This window comes from Myodes glareolus, chromosome 2 (genome assembly GCF_982192425.1).
Source record: "Myodes glareolus chromosome 2, mMyoGla1.1, whole genome shotgun sequence".
NCBI classification, from domain to species: domain Eukaryota; kingdom Metazoa; phylum Chordata; class Mammalia; order Rodentia; family Cricetidae; genus Myodes; species Myodes glareolus.
The window spans coordinates 45,713,100-45,733,098 of record NC_142027.1 but is presented as its reverse complement, the minus strand read 5'-3'; the positions used below and the strand labels follow the sequence as shown (position 1 = coordinate 45,733,098).

Below are 19,999 nucleotides of genomic sequence, written 5' to 3'. Positions count from 1 at the left end.
GGTGGGAACGTGGTATTGTCCCCAGACACCAACAAATGCCTGGCATTAGTCTGCATAGCCTCACAGAGACAAGTTTTCACATCAGCAAATGACTTTGTTCCTTCAACTTTTCTGGCTTAAAGCCAAGGATGATGGTGCAAGCTTGGGAACTCAGTGCTCAGGAGACTGAGACAGGCACACAGTCACGAGTTCTAAGACAAACTGGGGTTACACAGTTAAAGTGCCAGGCCAGACAGGGTCACATATTAGGAACTCTTGTCAAACAAACCACACAGTAACAACAATCCCACTCTCTTTAAAAGCCCCATGCTCTGCGCTTACTTGAACATCAACAGCAAACACCCTGCTACCTTTCAATATCCACACATAGCTCCAGTATATGAATGTGCTGTAATTACTACACACTCCCTTCATGTACAATAACTTTCAATCTTGGATTAAAAATCTGCTAAATTCAGCATCTGTTTCTAGTAAGAATGGCAGACAGCTCTGAAAAAAGTTCATGCATACTTCTAACACACTGCAGAAGTCGCTTATCATGACGTCACCAACAAAAGTAGTGAGTGCTTCAAGTCTCTGCAGCAACAGGAATTCTCAGTCACTAAGGCTTCACACACAGAACATATGCAAAGAATCTCAGGTACCCTAGACTGACTTCAACTCACTGTGTACCCAAGGTTAGCCTTCTTCCTCATCTTCCTTGCCTCTGCCTCCTTAGTGCTGGCATCACAGGTAAGCACTACTGCACCCAACTAACAAATACCATTTCTAAGTAGCTGAAGGATGAAAACAAAACAAAAAATGTTTAGTTAAATCAAAGAACAAAAGAATTGTTCTAAATAAAGTTTATTTCTGGAAATATTCAAACTAAGCATCCAGTAAGAAAAAAAAAATGGGTGGGGGGGAGGCAGGTATCTAGGCCAGACCTTTAATCTTAGCTATTAAAACTCAAGCATGAAAACAGGAAGTTCAAGGTTTGCCTGGTAAACAGAGTGAGTTCAAGGCTAGTCTAGGTAATAAAAAAGACTCTATCTCAAAACAATAAGCAAAAAGAAGGCTTAGGAACGCAGCTCAGTGTACAGCACTTGCCCAGTATACATGAGGCCATGGTTCCGTACCTAATACTAAACAAACAAAACGCAGCAATTTTTATTTTGTTTCCTTTTGAGTATGTAACCAAGGCTGGCCTAGAACTCATTACTTGCAAGACTAGTCTTAAACTGCAAATCATAGAGCCCTTTCCTCCCAAGTGTTGGTACTTCAGGCCTGTGCCACTGCATCAAGCTCACCTAAACCAAACTTAGTGAAAGGTTTCCCACTGTGGAAAAGAAGCCATCTTACTGCCATAGCTTTGCAGTTAAGTTTAACAGCTGCATTCACAGAAACCCCTTCTTCAGTTAGAACCCACACATACAGATGTTTGTCTGCGCTAGAGGAAAGCGCTGGGGCTCAAGACATGGCTTGGTGGTCAAGAGCTTGAAGCTCTCTTCCAAAGGACCAGAGTTTGGTCCCCAGCACCCATATCAGGTGGCTCGCAACCATCTTCAAGTCCAGCTCCAAGAGATCTGACCCCCTCTTCTGGCCTCCATTGGCACCAGCACACAAGACATACACACTCACACAAACACATACATACAAATAAAAAAAAATCTCTTAAAAAGAGAAAGTTAAGTCTCAGTTACCCATGATTATAGCAAATATTCATTTAAAATTTCACACTGAAATGTAATTTCCCAAGATTATAAAAATAATCAACCACTTTGGCTAAGTTACCATTTTTGTTTGACCATCATTTTCATGTTAGATATAGTAGAAGTTATGAAAGCATTTTCCTCCCTCACCAAGGGTACACACATCTGAGAAATGATGCCAGTGCCAACTCTACCATGTGCTGCAGCTCCTTCCTCCTTCGTCCACTAAAGCTTAGGTTCTGAAAATTAATCACACTCAAAACTTAACACTGTCTTTTCAAAACTGTAAGTCCTAAAAAATTCAAATTGTTTCTTGTTAGGAAATTTCACAAGTGGTATACAAACCATTTCAAGTGAATGTTATCTGAAACAGCATTTCAGACTCAACGATGCCATGTGCAAGTAACTCATTACCTGAAACACACCCTGTATTTAACTAGAACTTCAAAATTAAAGATTGCATTTAGAAAAAAAAAATCTACCAGCTAAAAAAACCTCAGATCCTATAATCCTACAAATTAGATTTCAAAGAATTCTCTTAAAATACTTCACATTTGGATTTTAAACACTGTAGAAAAACTTTTTTTCTTAAGTATCAGAACAACTCATACAGAAGCAATTAATTTGTAATTGTTTTAAAATTCTATTTAGTCATTTCACATTTTGAGTCTGATCCCATTCTAGCAACTAAGCCCAGCCACAGGTGACAGAAGAAGTGAATGAGCCAATATACCTCTGAAATGAGGGCCCAAACGAGCCTCCTCGCAAGCATCACTGTGATGAATGCTGCCAGGTGATAATCAATGAGATGAAAATTCTATAAGAGAAACAAAGAAGTGCGTCAGAGAGAAGCACGTGTGCACCCAGCTCACCTTACAGTGGCAGCAGAGCCCGCCCCTGAAGGTCTTCTGAGACCACTACAGAACTTAGATGCCCCAAGACTGCCTACCTGCTACTTCTCTTTTCATGACAAGCTGCCGTATCTTTCCAAACACTAAACAACTATCTAAAATGCACTCCCTTCTGCTTTTGAAAAGAAAACTGAGTATGGTGATGATGACACACACCTGGTCTAGATAGCAAGACACAATCTCAAAAAAAGACAACAATTAACAAACCCTGCAGAATTATGAAAGCAATGAATTAATAGTGTGTCCAATTACACAGATCAGCTGGGACTCCAAGTGTTTGAGGAGTTACTAACAACTGCTCATCTCCCTACACATTAATCTGAGTGTCTACTGCTAAGCCTTCTACTATTTGTTGTCTCTTCTGCTCATTTGCTGCTCCTAACTTGATTTAGAAATGTGTCTTGGAGCCCATTTCTTCTATAAAACAGCCCTCACCCAGAGTCTAGTTTCTTCTAAGTCTGTTCACATTACTGTGACAAGAACAAAGCTTTAGGGACAGTATCCTAGGAACTGAAATGGATATTTTAATATTGATGGTCAAAAGACCTATAAGTTTCTACATTTGCTTAAACATGTATCTAACACTCAAAGTATGGCAGGCACCCTTCCCAACATCAAGGACACTGTGCTGAGGAAGACAAATATTTTGTGGTCCTCAATACACACAATTTAAGTGACCAGTGGTTTCTGGCTTGAATAACGTGTTTGTCAAGTACTCTGCCTAGAATCAGGAACGTTTTATACAGAACCTTTACGGAAAACTCTCTCTGCTTCCTGACTGTCGTTGCCCCTCTAAATAATGGAGGAGACAAGGAAAAAACCTACAGTCTGCCTTTAAAAAAATATTTTCTAATTATGTGTTATGTGCATGTATGTCTGTTTGTGGGTATGTGCATGTAGATGCCCATGGAGGACAGAAGAGGGTACCCTGTGGACCTGGAGTTAAGGTAGTTGTGAGTCAAAGACAGATCAGGTGTAAGAACATAAACACTCTTAACTGCCAAATCATCTCTCTAGTCCATTATGTGCTGAGTATGCAGCACACAGAACTAGTTTTGGTAACAGAACACAATTTTATTCAGATTAACAACATATGGACATTCTAGCCTTCCTTACTGTTAGGAGCATACATATGAAATTGATAGAAGCATCATGACCCATAAGGCATGCTCTTTTAAGAACTGGGCTATAGCTCAGTTGATAAGACTGCTTGCCTGGCATGCATGAAACCCTGGATTCCAGTTCCAGCACTGCCAAGGCACCTGCAATCCCAGCTTTCAGGAGACAGGAGGAGGAGAACTGGAAATCTACCATCTTTAGGACATGTAATACGTGAGGCCTGACTCAAAAATAATCTTTTTTATTTTCCTATTTGCTGCAGCCAGCGCAGCCTGGATGCCGCGACTGGCAGGGGGTGCCAGGATTGAGACACGGAGGCTTCTTTTCAGGTGGAAGAGCAGTAAGCTTTATTTTGCCTCAGCTAAAGCCTTTTATACCTCTACTCCTTCTGTGGAAAAACATCGGCCAGAAAGAACACAAACGTCCTTATCAATTACAGACCACAAGGAAGTTCCGCTGTTGGTCAGGGGGAGTGAGGGCAGCTAGATCACAACACCATTCACATTTCCATTTCTGAATCACAAAGCTGAACTCTATCACCCGAAGGTCACACATTAAAAGATGGTAGTTTCCACCCAAGTAGGTCCCTTGAGTAATAATCCAAAGAACTGTCTCAGACTGTCATGTGTTAGAAACATTACATAATTAACAAATTCAACTTTTAAAAAGGTAAAGTTGGTGCTGGAGACACAGCTTAGTGATCAAGTATATGTCTAGCATGCATAGACCCTGAGTTTGCTTTCCACTACCACCAGAAAGGAAAAGCTGCTGGAATACAATCATAGTGACATCTGACAATGCATTTAGCATGAAGCAGAGGAAGCCAAACATCAAACACTTTTTGATATGTTATTAAACATTTTCTGCATTTTAATTTCTACTTTCATTTTCTCTGACAATATTTGTATTTTAACAATTTTAGGAAGCTTTATTTCTGAAAATAATCTGAGTTCGATGCTTTATTAGAGGATTTATTTTTAGATAGGTGACAGCACTCTGGAGGCAGAAATGGAAGAATTAACAGTTCAAGGTCACCCTTGGCTACACACTCAGTTCCAGACCAGCCTGGGCTATGTAAAACACTGTCTCCAGCTGCTTTCTTGCCTGCTGACAATGAACGTTAGGCATCTGAAGACTTACCAGTGAAGTACAAGATGCAGGATGATTGTATGGGTACCACCACACAGTCTTATAGATGTTGATGTATTGAATGAACAGAACAATCAGCAGGTAGATGAAGAAAAGAAATTCAAAGAACAGGTTCCCATCTACTGGTAAGTCCGGAATTTGGCAATGACGAACAGGACCTGGGGTGATTAAGGCTGTGATAGGTGGGACTGGAAGGCCAATAGCACTACCATTCCTGAAAAAGAAAATAGAGTTAACTCAAATGGTGATAGCCTTCATTCAGTGTCACACTGCCTAAAAACCCTGTTGGCTCCTGTACCCACAGAGCTCCCCTGAGTTTAGTCTCAATACCTAGTTGCCTATTGAGCATCTGAGTCACCCATCCCATAGCCTTGACACTAGCCCATGGCTTATTCTGCTGGCCACCCAAAGAAAAAAATCTAAGCTAGAACTTCTCATCTGCCTCTCCACATTCAACCACTCTCTAAAGGACTGGATTCTACTTTATAAAATTTTCTTTAGCCTCGCTTTCCCCTCTCAATGCACTATCTTGGCTCAACCATTTACCAACTTTCACCTAAATTACAACAAACCCCAAGTCTACCTTCATCAAGCCCTCTAACCTGCCTTCAAGGATCTTTCTAAGTGAAATGCTGAGATTATTCTCTTACCTGAACCTTCAAGATAGTTCTCCATTGCCAATGAAATAACAGCCAATTTTTTTTAGTAAGTCATACATGGGCCTGTCCTTAACAAAGTGACCTTACCACCAGTGCCTTCTCTACCTGTAGCACATACGATGTCCATGTATGTGCTGTCTGAAACACATGCATTATTCCCTTTGCGCACTTTGTTCCTTTTAAATGCGGTGCCCTCCCTCCATAATCAGCTTCCATTTTCTCCATATTCATATTTCATTCCTTCTTCAAGCCTTTTAAGGGACTTGGGGGGAGGGGCTACCATACAATTATCTGGGTTAGATCTGTAGAATCACAGAAAAACAAAAAGAAAAGCTAACTAACTGGAAGGATGGCTCAGTGGGTAGAGGTGCCAGCCGCCAACACTGACAACTCAATTTTGAACACTGGGACCCATACTGTAGGAAAACACAAACTCTGCAAGCTACCCTCTGACCCCATACATGCTATGGCACTATATACGCTCTCCCCACACGCACAAGCTACCCTCTGACCCCATACATGCTATGGCACTATATACGCTCTCCCCACACGCACAAGCTACCCTCTGACCCCATACATGCTATGGCACTATATACGCTCTCCCCACACGCACAAGAGAAAAGCATGTGGATCACTTGGGGGACGTTTCAAACATACCTATCCTCTGTGGAGTTCACGCTAACTCAAAACTGACACTTCTCTCTTCATCAAATTTAAATTATGCCTTTATTCACATATCTTTTAATTCTATCACATAATTTATATAGATTTATGTCTTAGCTACTAAATTATAGTCCCAAGGACCAAATATGCTTTCTTTATTCATTGCTGAAACACACATTTAAGAAGACAGCAGGTCAATACAATCATGAAAGAGAAAAACCTCTTACAGCACATAAGTTAGAACTGTTAGTTCCTATCTTCTTGTTCTTCCGCCATGCCTGCTTACAGATCAGGAAGAGCTCAGCTACCCCAAGTGATAAAACAGCAATAGTTACAGAGATCGAAAGGCTGATCTTATTTACATGACGAGGAAAAACAGGATTGCTTTTAATACCAAGAGAAGGAACAGTATTAGTGTTACCACTCTAAAATGTCCAAATATAGAACCCTAGCTGGCATGTGGCATTTACGGACTCCTGGGAACATGAACTTTGCTCATTCTGAATAATGAAGAACACTATGACTTGAATGCAAAGGATTGGCACCCCAGCTACGACCTCACTTCAGTTAGCCATAAATGTCTAATCTAAAAATGCTGATGAAATGTTACAAAGTCAGGAGCCTCTAAATCTAACAAATGAATAATTCTTGTCCCCTTCAGTAAAAATAAAGGGTGAAAGCATGTGCAACCCGTGTGCTATTTACGATTTTAAAAGGTCATAAAAATCTCTCCAAGGAAAATAGATTGAGATACTTGTTCCACTAAACAAGCCAACTTCCCAAGTATTGATTGACACAGAAGATCCACACTTGTGATGCTCTCTGAAACTTTAGCCTTTACACTTCAAGACAAAAGACAAAAGATCAGCCACAGCAATACAGAACATCAGAAGGAAAAAGGAAAGCTGTCCCATAGCATCTGTCAGATCAAGTCATCTGATAAAGTTGAAAGCTAGAGGGGAGATAAACCCGAAGTTCTTACAAACTAAAATCATTCAAATAATTGTACAATGCAGACATATCAAAATACTATGTTACATATATATGGTTATATGTAACTAATCAAAACTAAAATTCTAAGAAGTTTAAATATAAATACATTTAGTGAATACACATAATTGCGGAAGTAATATTTAGAAAAAATAAAAGTACTATTCCTAGTCTGAGGGTACAGCTCAGGGGTAGAGTGTCTGCCTAATATGTGGAAGGCCCAGGGTTGCATCCCTAGCACAGGGGGAGGGAACCTTTTAATAGGATATTCATACAGACTTAAGAACCCCAACTTCTTGCTATTTTGGTTGCTGTTGTTTTTAATTCCTAAGCCTCCTGTTTTTGCCTCTGGAATATTGGAAATTACAGGCCTGTATGCCTCCACCCTGCCTCAACAGTTTGCTGGAGACCTAACTCAGGGCCTCTAGTATGCTAGGCCTACACTCTACATGAGTTATATTCTCTAACCAGATTTAGTAATTCTATTTAGGATGCACTTAATTCCAGTAGTGTAGCACCAATTATAAAAACCCACAGACATTGGGGTTCCACATGAAGATCTAGAAAAGCCAGCCATTGGCTCTTACCTCTACCTCACACCGAAAATGGGCAAGATCCCGTCTCTACAAATCCTGAAGACTCCACACACACCACACCCCACTGAGTTCCTGTCTCTCCCTCTTTATACTCCTCTCTCCGCCCAGCCATATTAATCTTGTCTCCACCTCCCTAGGGCTGGGATTGAAATTGTATGATCCCAAGTGCTGGGATCAACTTTGTTTCTCTTTTAGACAATCTTGAACTCACAGAACTCCATCTGCCTTTGTCTCCCGAGTCCTGGGATTAGAGGTATGAGCCACCACTCCTGGGCCTATATGGCTCACTAGTATGGCTGTTTTGCCCTCTGACTTTCAGGCAAGCTTTGTTTATTAAAACACAATTTGTTTGTTTTTTGAGGTTTTTTTTTTTTCTGAGACAGGGTTTCTCTGTAGTTTTGCCCTCTGATCTTCAGGCAAGCTTTATTTATTAAGACACAAATAATACACCACTATACAATAGCAGCAATTTGTTAAAATATATGCAAGGTACTGTCTACCAAGAAGGCTCTTTAGAAACTCAAAACCCTAGATTTTTTTTTTCTTTTATCCTTAAGGATCTCATTAGGTAGCCCCTGGCTGGCCTAGAAATCCTGCATAGACTAGGTTCATTATGAACTCCAGAGTTCTCCTTGCCTCTGCCTCCTAAGTGCCAGGATTACAGGCGTTCACCACTATACTGGGCAATGGCTAAGGTTTTCTTTGGAGACTAGCCACAAGAGCACTCTCTCACCTAACACCAGACTTCCCTAGAAAAAAACATGGCATTTACCTAACTTGACTAGATTCTCCCCCTCAGTGGAGGAGATGCACCTCTAGGCCTGTGAAAGGACTTTCCCGAAAGATTACTAAGAAGGGAAAGTTCACTGTGAATGTGGGTGTCACCATTCCACAGCCTGAGATGAAATGGAGAAGAGGAAGCATCATGAGTAGTAGCATAGCTCTCATGTCTCCCCAGAAGTGGAGTCCCAGCTGCTACCCCACCCCCACAACCTCTGCCACACCTCCCCACACTGAGGGGACCACAAGAAACCCTTCCTTCCATAAACTGTGTTGGTCAGACTTTGATGCTGCCAATAAGAAAAGTAATGTATACAGCCGTCTTCAAAGACCTGCTTAGGAGGACTGTATCTAGTAACATGATTGGTAAACATCCCTAAGGATTAAAAATAAAACAACTTCCCCTAGATAATAAAAATGGTACACTGTGCCTAAACTGTATGTGAAATATTTACACTGAACTCTTACTATATTCTTGCATATAGTTTATGTATAAGAAGGATATAGCAAGCAACAGATTGGTCTTCATGGAGCCAGGAAGCAGCAGAATTTAGGTAAAAAGATGAATAAATCGAGAAAGTTTCAAGGGAAAACCAGGTGTGGTGGCACACTTACAATGGCACTTGGGAGGCACAGGTGGGGAAATCTCTGCAAGGGATTTGGAAAAACTTCTTTTTCAAACTAATCTCTTGAAGTAAACATACATAAAATACTAATCACAGTCACAATAATCTTTTGTTTTCGAGACAGGGTTTCTCTGTAGCTTTGGAGCCTGTCCAGGAACAAGCTCTTGTAGACCAGGCAGGTCTCGAACTCAGAGATCCACCTGCCTCTGCCTCCCAAGTGCTGGGATTAAAGACGTGCACCACCATCGCCCAGCAGTCACAACTATTTGTAAGTAAACTAAATACTTCTTTCATTTTAATCAAATAAAAATCACATTCTTCCATCCCCTCAACTAAAATTGCAAAAATTAAATGTATTAAAAGAGGAAGGGAAGCTGAGTGGCGGCGGCGCACGCTTTTAATTCCAGCACCTGGGAGGCAGGGGCAGGCGATCTTTGTGAGTTTTGAGGCCAGCCTGGTCTACAAGAGCTAGTGCCAGGACAGGCTCAAAGCTACAGCAAAACCTTGTCTTGAAAAACAAACAAACAAACAAAAAAAAAAAAAAAAGGGAAGAGAGCTGGAGAATGGTAGATCAAAATAATACATGACTGAAACCTTGAAAGTCAACAGGAGCTACAAAAATAGGAACATACATAGAAACCTCCTCCTCAAAATAAGGAGGGGTGCTTTATGAGCACTGCTAGACTCGGTTAAAACTATTAACACTGTCAGCATGCTTGGTGGCACATGCCTTTAACACTGTACTTAGGAGGTGAGGCAGGCTGACCTCTGTACATTTGAGGCCAGCATGGTATACAGTTTGTTCCAGGCTAGCCAAGGCTTCAGAGTAAAACTGTTTCAGCCAAAGGTGGTGGTGCACACCTTTAATCCCAGCACTTGGGAGGCAGAGGTAGGCGGATCTCTGTGAGTTTGAGGCCAGCCTGGTCTACAGAGTGAGTTCCAGGGCAGATTCCAAAGCTACACAGAGAAACCCTGTGTTGAAGAAAAAAAGTCTGTCTCAATAAACAAATAAATAATAAAGTATCAGCATTTTCAAATGTTCCTCTTTCCTCCCACTACAGTGTTTACAGAATCCAAGTATAAGCAGAACTACCTAGGAATGGAACTTCAGCTCTGGTCACTTTTGTTTGTTTGAGATAAGGTCTGAACAAGTAGCCAAGGTTGGCCTTGTGCTCTAGATTCTACCAGCCCAGCCCCCCATGTACTAGGAATACTGGTGTGCACCACCAAAGCTGGCCTTCAACTCTTTTGAAATAGCAGATTGCTTCCTTTCCTTATCCTTAAAGATATTTTCAACATCCCAGTAATTAAAACATTAAAAGTTACTCTAGGGGCCTGAAGCACCACTGGTATCTCACACTGTCTGTAACTCCAGTTCCAGAGAATGTGGCATCCTCACACATACATGCATACAGGCAAAACACCAATGCACATAAAATAAAAATAAATAAATTGAAAAAAAGTTAGTCTAGCTGAGAGGACTAGTAAACCTGGCCCGACTTCCAGGATTTCCTGGCCACCTTTTCCTTCTAAGCTACCTAGAACAGATCAGGAAGAAGCAGGGGGTAGCTCTGAGAATACAATAAGCTAGAGGAACCCAGGAAGCGGAGTAGGAAGAAAAACAGGGCTGACTTAGCAAACCTGAGTGGCTAGATGGGTATCCTGTCTATCCTCACAGCTCCAAGCTGTGCTCTCCATCAAAGAGAATAACCTTCCATGAACAGAAGAGGACCAGTGTTAGGTCAGGAGTGGCTATGCTCCTCTGCTAGAACCTCCAAACAAACTCTCAAATAGAATCACGAGAGCCTGAAAGATAGGAGTGGTACTGATAGGTAACTCTGGAAACCAAACATTAAAACAAGGGAAAACAGTAAAACAAGGGAAATTTATTCAGGAAAAAAATTATCTTGACCAAATGCATGACTAGGTAAAAGCATCTCTGCGCTGCTCAAAAGACACAAGTTGCCCTGGATAAGATCAGTAAAAATATTTCATCCTGGGCTGGGTATGTAACTCAGTAGTAAAGTGCATGCTTAGCATGCTTTTATCTCTGTGTGTGTATTTTAATAATGGGGTTATTCCACATAGGGTGATGATGCTCCCAATAAGAGCTATTTACTATCTAACAAGACCCCAGGGACAAGCATGGGAAACCTCCCTTCTTCGAGTTGTTGGTCAGAGGACTACAAGAGTCTCCCCAAACAATATGACTATTACTGCTGCCTTCCAGAACTTGAAGGTAAGACTTTCTTGTTGATGACACCACACACTTCAGACTTACAGAAATTGAGCTGAAACAGATCTGGAATCCTCTAGATTATTTTATGAGGACTAGTTCTCATAAGAGAAGATGTATGCAAGCAAGGTGTCAATAGAGAGTAGCAATCTTACCCAGCTGTAAAGCCTATGAACCACAACAATGACTGGACCAGAAAGATATCCCAATGGTACAATACCATTTTATATTGGGGGTAGCTAGTAACTGTCTAACTGAACTTAAAGATCACTCAATAAGAGGGAATTCATTCCTTGTACTAGAAACATAGTCAACTATCCATGTCCAGAGGTCACAGACTGAAGAGAACCTACTGACGTCCTGTCTTAAACCTGTGTTTTCCAACCATAATCTAAATACTCATTTTAGACCCACAGATAAGTGTAGCTCTCGGGCCTCATCAAAGAAGCTTCGTTTTGCAGCAGATGGAGACTATTACAGAGGGCCACAATTGGTCAAATGCAGTTATAGACTGGGAGGTGCCCACTCCAACTGCTCTATCTGCAACACAACCCCTACACCTAGGGCTTGGGGAAAAATATCAGAAGGGCAGGCAGAAAGAGTCTACAGAATACCTGTTGGCAGATAGTGTACCCGAGGCATGACAGGAAAAAATACACCTATGAAATCTCATGCACTATGGATGCCAGAAAAGACTAGCATAATGTGAAAGCAGCTGGCTTGCCAACATGGACAGAAGAAATTCCATAGTCCCAACCACAGATGAAGAGCTACTGGTCTGGGAAAGGGGGAATGAGTTGCCTCCAGGGATGAACTCCTGTCTAGGAGAAGTCAGCTCTGGACGCATGGGTATATGAGCAACAGCAAATGGACTTTGCGGGTTGTTTATACATATACACGCGTATGTATGCACACATAACAATAATAAAGAAACCATGAGGAACTAGGGGTGGGAGTGATGTAGACACAGTGCTTATGTACAAAGTTCTTTTAAAAACTATAAAACTAGACATAATGGTCTACACTATAATCCCAGCACTGAGGAGACAGGCAGATGCCTGGAGCTCAACAACAAGCTGAGCTAGCCTGCCTGCTGACTTTTGGCCACTACGAGCCCTTGTCTCAAAATTAAGGTCATGAGTACCTGAGGAGTAACACCTGACCTTGCATGCGCGTGCACACGCACACACGCACACCCCCAAAACAAATTCTAGTATCCTATGTAACACGGCACAATTCTTAACATTTCAAGTTACAGTTGACAGCTATTATTAATATCAAATAACTTTGCCTGAATAACTTTTAATAATAAAATGTGGGGAGCCAAGAGCAGGGGAAAGGGCTTGTGAGCCCCCATCCCTAAAAGGAGCTATGAAAAGTTGATGGCTTCTTTCTTTAAAGGTGTGGCACCTGGCAGGCCAACCACACGTCTGTGGATGGTTCCACAGCCACAAGGATATGAGCAGCACAAAGTGGACTTGATGGGTTATTTTTCTGAAGGGGGTTGGGACTTGAGAGATGGCTCCACGGTTAAGAGCATTGGCTGCTCTTCCAGAGGACTCAGATATGGTCCCCAGAATAAATATGGTGGCTCAGAACCATCTGAACTCCATCCAGGTCTAGGGGATCCAACAACCTCTTTTGGCAAAAATAGGCACCGGGCATATAAATGGTGCACAGACATACATGCGGGCAAAATACTCACACACATAAAAAATTTAAAAATATTATTAAGCGAGAAATAAAAGAAAAAAATACTCGTCCACTTTGGGGTCCCTGTGAACTATCATTCGACCTGCAAAGGACTGTGAAACACTAAGCTCTCAGTTTTCAAAGGCAGAATTTCTACTTCAGTGACAAGAACAGAGTTTCATAAGCAAATATTTGAATAGAATGACTTTTGTATTAGTCTTACCGATAATTTATCACAAGTTATGCAAATTATTTTGCACACACTCCTTTTTTCTTTACCTGTTTCTCAAGCCTGTTCCATTGCCACAGCCGCCACCAACCAACGTCTGTATAGAAGGTAAAGCTGACCGGCTTAGCTGCTGCCGACTAGGACCCCTCCTTCTACTGGGCATGTCCAGGACCCAGGCAGTTTCCAATGTCACCTGCAGTTGCAACCCAGGCTAATGGTTGGCAACTTACTTCAACTCTGAATAATAAAAAAGAAAAAAAAACCTAAATACCAGTTAACTGCTTAAAGAAGTCAGTGTAACAAGCAAACATTAAGACTAAGTGAGCAGATCTTGTAAAAAACAAACAAACACACAAACAAAAAAACCAGGTTGGATTTTTCAAACAAGTGTTCCCATTTGTGGATAGATAGTGCTTGGACCTTGGGGTAAGGTCAGAGGCTTAAAATCTGATCTAAGCTTTGCCCAGCATTAGGCAACTCACAACTGTGTCTTTTGTTGCTGCCTTTTGTCATATAAAACACACCACAGTCAGGTGAAAGTTTACATGAAACAATACAACTTATGTCCAATTGGGCATTTCACATTAAAGGCACCTGAAATACAGGAAGCTTATCACTGTCCAAAATAATAGGTTGCTTGTTATCCGGGGATCTGCCTGAGATAAGATGTGCCACGTATTATCTGACCTTGACCACGCCATTTAACCCGTGGGTTTCTTCAGTTCATACAAATGGTTGCCTGTTTCAGAAAAGCTACTGTAAAACCACTTAAAAAAAAATAAATGAAACGTAAAGATTAAAAGGGTACAAAGATCTTCACTGGGAGGAAAAAAAAGGATTGTTTTCCTCAATTTAGGCAAATATGGTTTTGACAATATATACCAAATATTTTCTAAATACAACTAAAAATACTCCGGAAACTATACGTTGGGGGCGGGGGAGATAAAAAGAAGAAAAAAGCCCGTTTTCGAAAGGCTACTACTGCAGGGGGATCCGATGTTTCCTATTCCTGACCCTCTGTCTGCAGACTAACGCCAGATGGGACAAAGAATCCAAACTGTTAGACGCAAGGACAACTGATCCTTACTCAATTAAAGAGAAAATAAGGTGGGGGGGGGGGGAGGCTGAGACACAAGAGCGTGGGGTGGGTTAAGGAGGATGGCCAGAAACCACAAACTTGAATAGACTAGCCCCCAGAAGAAATCACCAAGCGGTCCCAGCCCGGCGACCGAAAGGTCCGAAGCACACCGGGGACAGCGGGACGACAAAGCAGGTAAGGAAAACTCACGCATGAAACAGGCCGGCCACGGAGCGGGATCCCTGGGAGGAGGCGGTGGCTTCACAGACCCGACCCCAGGCACCCGAACTCCCTCCCTTCTTTTAAGCGCTCCAAAACAGCTGCCGGGACGCAGGCCGGTACCCACTGGAGAGTCGAAAAATCGTGTAGGGTCTCTAGATTACCAGACCCAGACCGGGAGTCCGTGCCAGAGCCAGAGCTAAAGCCAGAAGCTGAGCCCGACCCCATCACCACTCATCCTCAGCCTCCATCGCCCAGGAGCTGAGGAGACGTGGCAGCGCGCAGCGATGACGTCAGCTCCGCGTCGAGCTGGCCCCCGGAAACAGATTTGCAGCCAGCAGAGCCGGCTGGCCAGCCTCCCGGTGCACCTGCGCAGTGGGACTCTCCCGCGGGCCTGGGGGCGGGTGGCTGGGCTTTCCCGCCCACGCGTGACTTGCGGTTTCGTTTTGTTTTTTGTTTTTCTTACACCTCCCTGGCTTCAGTCAGCTAGTGTCTAGAGTAGTACCCTCGCAGTAGGAGGGATATTCGGAGACCCCACCTAAGGTCACAAGCATAAGCAAACGACTGTTGAAATTGCTTGAGACTCCAGACATCCCCTTGCACAGATAAATAATGAACTAGGTAGATATTAGAAATAAAAACCGAGATCTAGAAAAGTTCAATCTAGTAAAAAAAAAAAAAAGAAAAGAAAGAAAGAAAAAAAAGAATGCAGCAGCAGGCGCAGTAATACTGTTAATAACAATAAATGCAAGATTAAAAGTATATCCAAGGTCCAGGTATGGCATACAAGAAGGTGATAAACTCTAGGATGGTGCTAGCATCAATATTGAAAAAGGGTTTTACGGAGAGAGTGGCATTTTAGCTGAGGCTCCAAAGATGATTAAGCTGTTTTCCTGTGGACAGAAAGTGATCCATAAAAAGATAAGGAGACCTAATGGTAGCGCTTACCTTGCTGAGTTCAAGCCCCAACCTTTACCCCAGCAAAAAAAGATGGGCAGCTCAAATATAAGTTCCAGAACCGTCAGAAGTTTAGAATTAAAATACCATCAAAATACAGCCTGGTGTGTTGGTGGCATACAGCCTGGTGTGTTGGTGGGGGCCAAAGGATCATGAGTTGAAGGTTATCCTCAACTGCATTGGAAGCCAGTGCTATATAAGACCACCCCTCCCTCCTCAAAAAACCTGCGAATTTTAAAAGTTAAATTAAAACAACCTACAAAACCGCCAATCAATAATGCAACCAATGAACCTGACTGATAGTTCTCATGAGAAAAAAAATGCAAGACCTTTAATCCCAGTACTCAAGAGGCAGAGACAGGCAGATCGCTGAGTTCTAGGCCACACTGGTTTATGTCAATTACAAGCCAGCTGGGACTGCATGGTGTTGTGGGCATTCACAAGAGAAGACCGCTTGGACTGGGATTTAAACCAACAGAAAGTCTATTAGCTGGCAGGTGACCACACTGAGTGTTCAGGATCCCAGTGTAGTATTGAGCCTTTCCCAGGATGCGCTTTTAAGCACAAAAAACATGATCTTGGTTGACACACGTCAGTTAGCAAGAACAGTTAGCCAGAAGTGGAACTACAGATGCCAAAAAGCAAGGATAGTCCATTTAGAGACTTCCCCAGAACTATGGGCTTTGTAGGCTTTTGTTTTCGTTTTTGGAAGGTGGCGCTGTCTACATGTTGGGCTTTACATCACAAATGGCACTTCCATCACAGAGTCTAAGGTCTCAAGGCCTACAAAGATCTGGGGCCCTGTGATACATAGTCAGACCCTATCTCAAAGAAAAATGGCCAATAAATGATTTTTAAAAGCGTTCCACTGGGGCTGGAGAGATGACTCAGTGATAAAGAGCACTGACTGCTCTTCCAGAGGACCCAGGTTCAATTCCCAGCACCCACATAGCAGTCCGCAACTGTCTGTAACTCCAGTTCCAGGAGATTTTAAAGAAAAAAAGAGCTAATAGAGACATCCTTTTAAAAAGTGTTTCACATCCCTACCTCTCATAGAAATGCAAATTAAAACCACTTTGAGATTCCATCTCATCTCAGTCAGAATCAGAATTCTGATCTCATCTCAATCAGAATTTATCAAGAAAAAAATGCTCGCTCAGAAGAGGAGAGAAGGGAAAGATTCTCATTCGCTTTTGGTGGAGGTAGAAACAGCTGCAGTCACTGTGGAAATCATCAAGGAGGTGTCTGAAAAGGAAGCAGAAACACTGATCTGTGATCTTGCTGCACCAGTTCCGGACATATACCCAAAGATATTTGCACATCCATGTTTATTGCTGTTCCACTCACAATAGCAAGGGAACTGAGCCAGTCTACAGATGAATGGATCATAAAATGCAGTTCATATACAATGGAATTTTATTAAGCTGCAAAGAAAAACAATATTAGCCAGAAAATGGATGGAACTGGAAAATATTATATCAGTGAGGTATCAAGTTTGAAAAGAGAAATGCCACATGTTCCATCTCATATGCACATCAATTTTTTATATATGTGTATGTGATGTATGTATATGTAGGTGGGGCATATGGATGCCAGGGGAGAAGTGCAGAGGTCATAGAACAACCTTGGGTATTGGTTTTTGCTTTCTACCTTGAATGAGACAGGGTCTCTAATGTTAGCTGCTGCTTCTTTTTGAGACAGGGTTTTTCTGTGTTATAGTCCTGGAACTAGCTCTGTAGACCAGGCTGGCCTCGAACTCACAGAGATCTGCCTGTCTCTGCCTCCCAAATGCTGGGATTAAAGGCATGTACCACCACTGCTCAGCTGTTGGCTGCTTCTTATGCCAGGTTATGAGCTTCCGTAATGAGCATCTGGGGAGTCCCCCTCTCTGCCACCGCCCCCATCTTATCATAGGCTTGCTAGAATTACAGATGTGCACTACCACGTCCAGCTTTGCATAGGTTCTGGGGAGCATTAACTCCTGCTTCACCTTGTACAGCAAGCACTTTATCCACTGAGCCTCCCCCCAAGCTGGGCATCTTAATTTTTACACCTGTGTGTATTTGTATAGGAATGAATATGGCTTGACTACATAGTTCATTGACTTCACCACAGGCTGGGGATGTAGCTTAGAGATACACTTATGTAGCTTAAGATACACTTAGAGCACTTATCATGAGTGAGAACCAGAACTGAGATTCCCCAACCCTGAAAAAGAAACAAAAACTGCAAGGGGTGGGCACACATGCCTGTAATCTCAACCCTTGAGAATTGGAGGCGGGAAGCTCAGGAGTTCAAAGCCATCCTCAGCCTCGTAATGAGTTTGAGGCTAGCCCAGGTGACAGAAGACCTGTTGGGGGCTGTGGACCCAGACCCTTTATTTCCTATAAACAATCTGTTAAGCTTGCAGCTGCTCTGAGAAAAACAACTTGTTTTCCTGTGTTTGCAGCTACTCTGAGCATGAGACCCTCAGGCGTTCCTGATGGCGATGGCAGGGGAGTGGTTTCTGGTGGGTTTGGCTGGGGACGTGGCTATCAGGCTCTGGTACACAATAAAGGGGGCATTCTTGTTTCAAGAATGACCCATGTGTCTGTCTGTGTGTCTTTGTGTGTTTAAATCTCCATGCCCTTGCCCGGTTCACGAATGGTCCTGTAGTGCAGGTTCTGCACTACAGACGTAGTACCGGTAGTACACGTAGTACCATAGTACACGTAGTACCGTAGTACATGTAGTACCGTAGTACACATAGTACCGTAGTACACGTAGTACCGTAGTACACGTAGTACCATAGTACACGCAGTACCATACAAAGATCCAGTCTTAAAAACAGAAATCTGCGAACACCTTGTTAGATAGCCCCATGATTCCCATTTCACAAAGGAAACTTGTGAACTGACACCAAATAGCTTGTTGAAAACATCCTACCTATGCTAAGCCAGAGCTGAAACAGGTTTGTCTGAAAGTGTCCTAGCAATAAAACAAAATAGAAACTGTCCTTTGGTCTCCTTGTTCTTTCTTCCCGTTACTTTATGTCCCTCCCCAATTCTTTTGGCTGAAGGGAAGGCCTCCCTTAGGCTTCTTTGATGAGCTGTAAGTGGTCAGGGTCTTTTGTGATGTTCCTGCTTGTATATATCAAGTCAAGACCGCCCATACAAATCAAACTAAAACAAAACAAGCAAGCAAGCAAAAGCCAGCTTCATATCCACTCAACACAACACAGCCACCGTTATGGTTTAAAGAGACAAAAACCGTAACAGCCACAACAAACATCACTTCCATATCCCCTGGAAGGAATGGCAATGGGGAATGTAACAATACAATTGGAAATGTGAAAGGAAGGAACAATGCCTTGAAAATTATTAAGTTGGTTATCCTGGAGGAAGGGGACTGGGATGTAAGGGGACTAGGAGAGTTTAGTTTGGGCCCTCCACCCAACCTTTTCTTTATGTCCCATCCTTTTTATGTGATAGTCTCTGCAAATAACCCTCTATTCTCTTCGTGAACTGTTTTCATCTGAAAGGTCTCTGCATGCCTTCCCTATCAGCTGCCCCTCGTGGCTCCTCGGGGCCTGCTGCATTTTATTTTTACCATAACAGTTATAACAAGGAATTTTTTTTTTAGAAAAAAATCATACTTGCCCAGGTTGCACTGGCCTTTTCTCTTTTTAAAGAGATTGATTTTTATTATTTTCAAGCACAAATGTGTCTGTGTGTGCACTTGCAGAGTGCAGGTGTCCTCTGGGGTCAGAGGTCAGATGCTGGATCCCCTAGAAACTGAGGAATTACAGGCACCTGTGACTCGTCATGGGATATTAGTGTTGAAAATTAAACTCAGATCTTCTGCAGGAGCAGGGTATACTCTTGGTCGCTGAACCAAGTCTCCAGTATGGTCCTTTTGTGATTGGCTGCTGTGAGTCTCCTGGTTTGTTGTTTGCTTAGAAAGGCACTAACACATTTGAAGTTCAGTTCTGCATTTGGCATGTACCTACAAACTTTGGAAGCTGAGGCAAGAGGATCGTGAGTTAGAGATCAGCCTGAGCTATACAGTAACACTCTTTGTCTCAAGGGAAAAAAGGAAAAGAAAGAACTTAATGATAATGATAAAATATATAGCTTAAAATGTTCAATTTGCTTATTGATATTCTGGTCTCAGTACAAGATAAGGGCTTACTATAAATCTTGTTTACCACCACCAATTCGTGTTATAATTGCTATAAATTCCTTTTGTAAAGTGACCCATGCTAACCTATTTGCAACACTTTGTGACCTGACAGTTTGCATCCATCCATATGCTCAATAAATAAGCTGTTTGCTGTTCTAGAGTGACCAAGCCTAGGCTCTGTGTGTAGCTGGAGCAAGAAGTGTACTCCCTCTGACCGTCATTTTGTCACAGAACGGAAGGAAG

At 42.4% G+C, this 19,999-nt stretch overlaps 1 protein-coding gene across 2 annotated transcripts in view; it reads right to left on the bottom strand.

The window, feature by feature from the left end:
- The window catches only part of Tmem39a (transmembrane protein 39A), a 28,976-nt gene extending 14,043 nt beyond the window's left edge, over positions 1-14,933 (bottom strand). The window contains exons 1-4 of one of the 2 annotated variants that reach the window (XM_048422444.3): positions 14,630-14,932; positions 13,392-13,578; positions 4,862-5,084; positions 2,425-2,508 (exon numbers count right to left, since the gene is read on the bottom strand). In XM_048422444.3, the coding sequence (XP_048278401.1) occupies positions 2,425-2,508; positions 4,862-5,084; positions 13,392-13,504 (420 nt within the window). In that variant the 5' untranslated portion in view covers positions 13,505-13,578; positions 14,630-14,932. Of the gene's footprint in view, positions 1-2,424; positions 2,509-4,861; positions 5,085-13,391; positions 13,579-14,629 lie in introns of both variants that reach the window. The other variant, XM_048422445.3, reaches the window with a different exon arrangement.
- Positions 14,934-19,999: the final 5,066 nt, after the last annotated feature.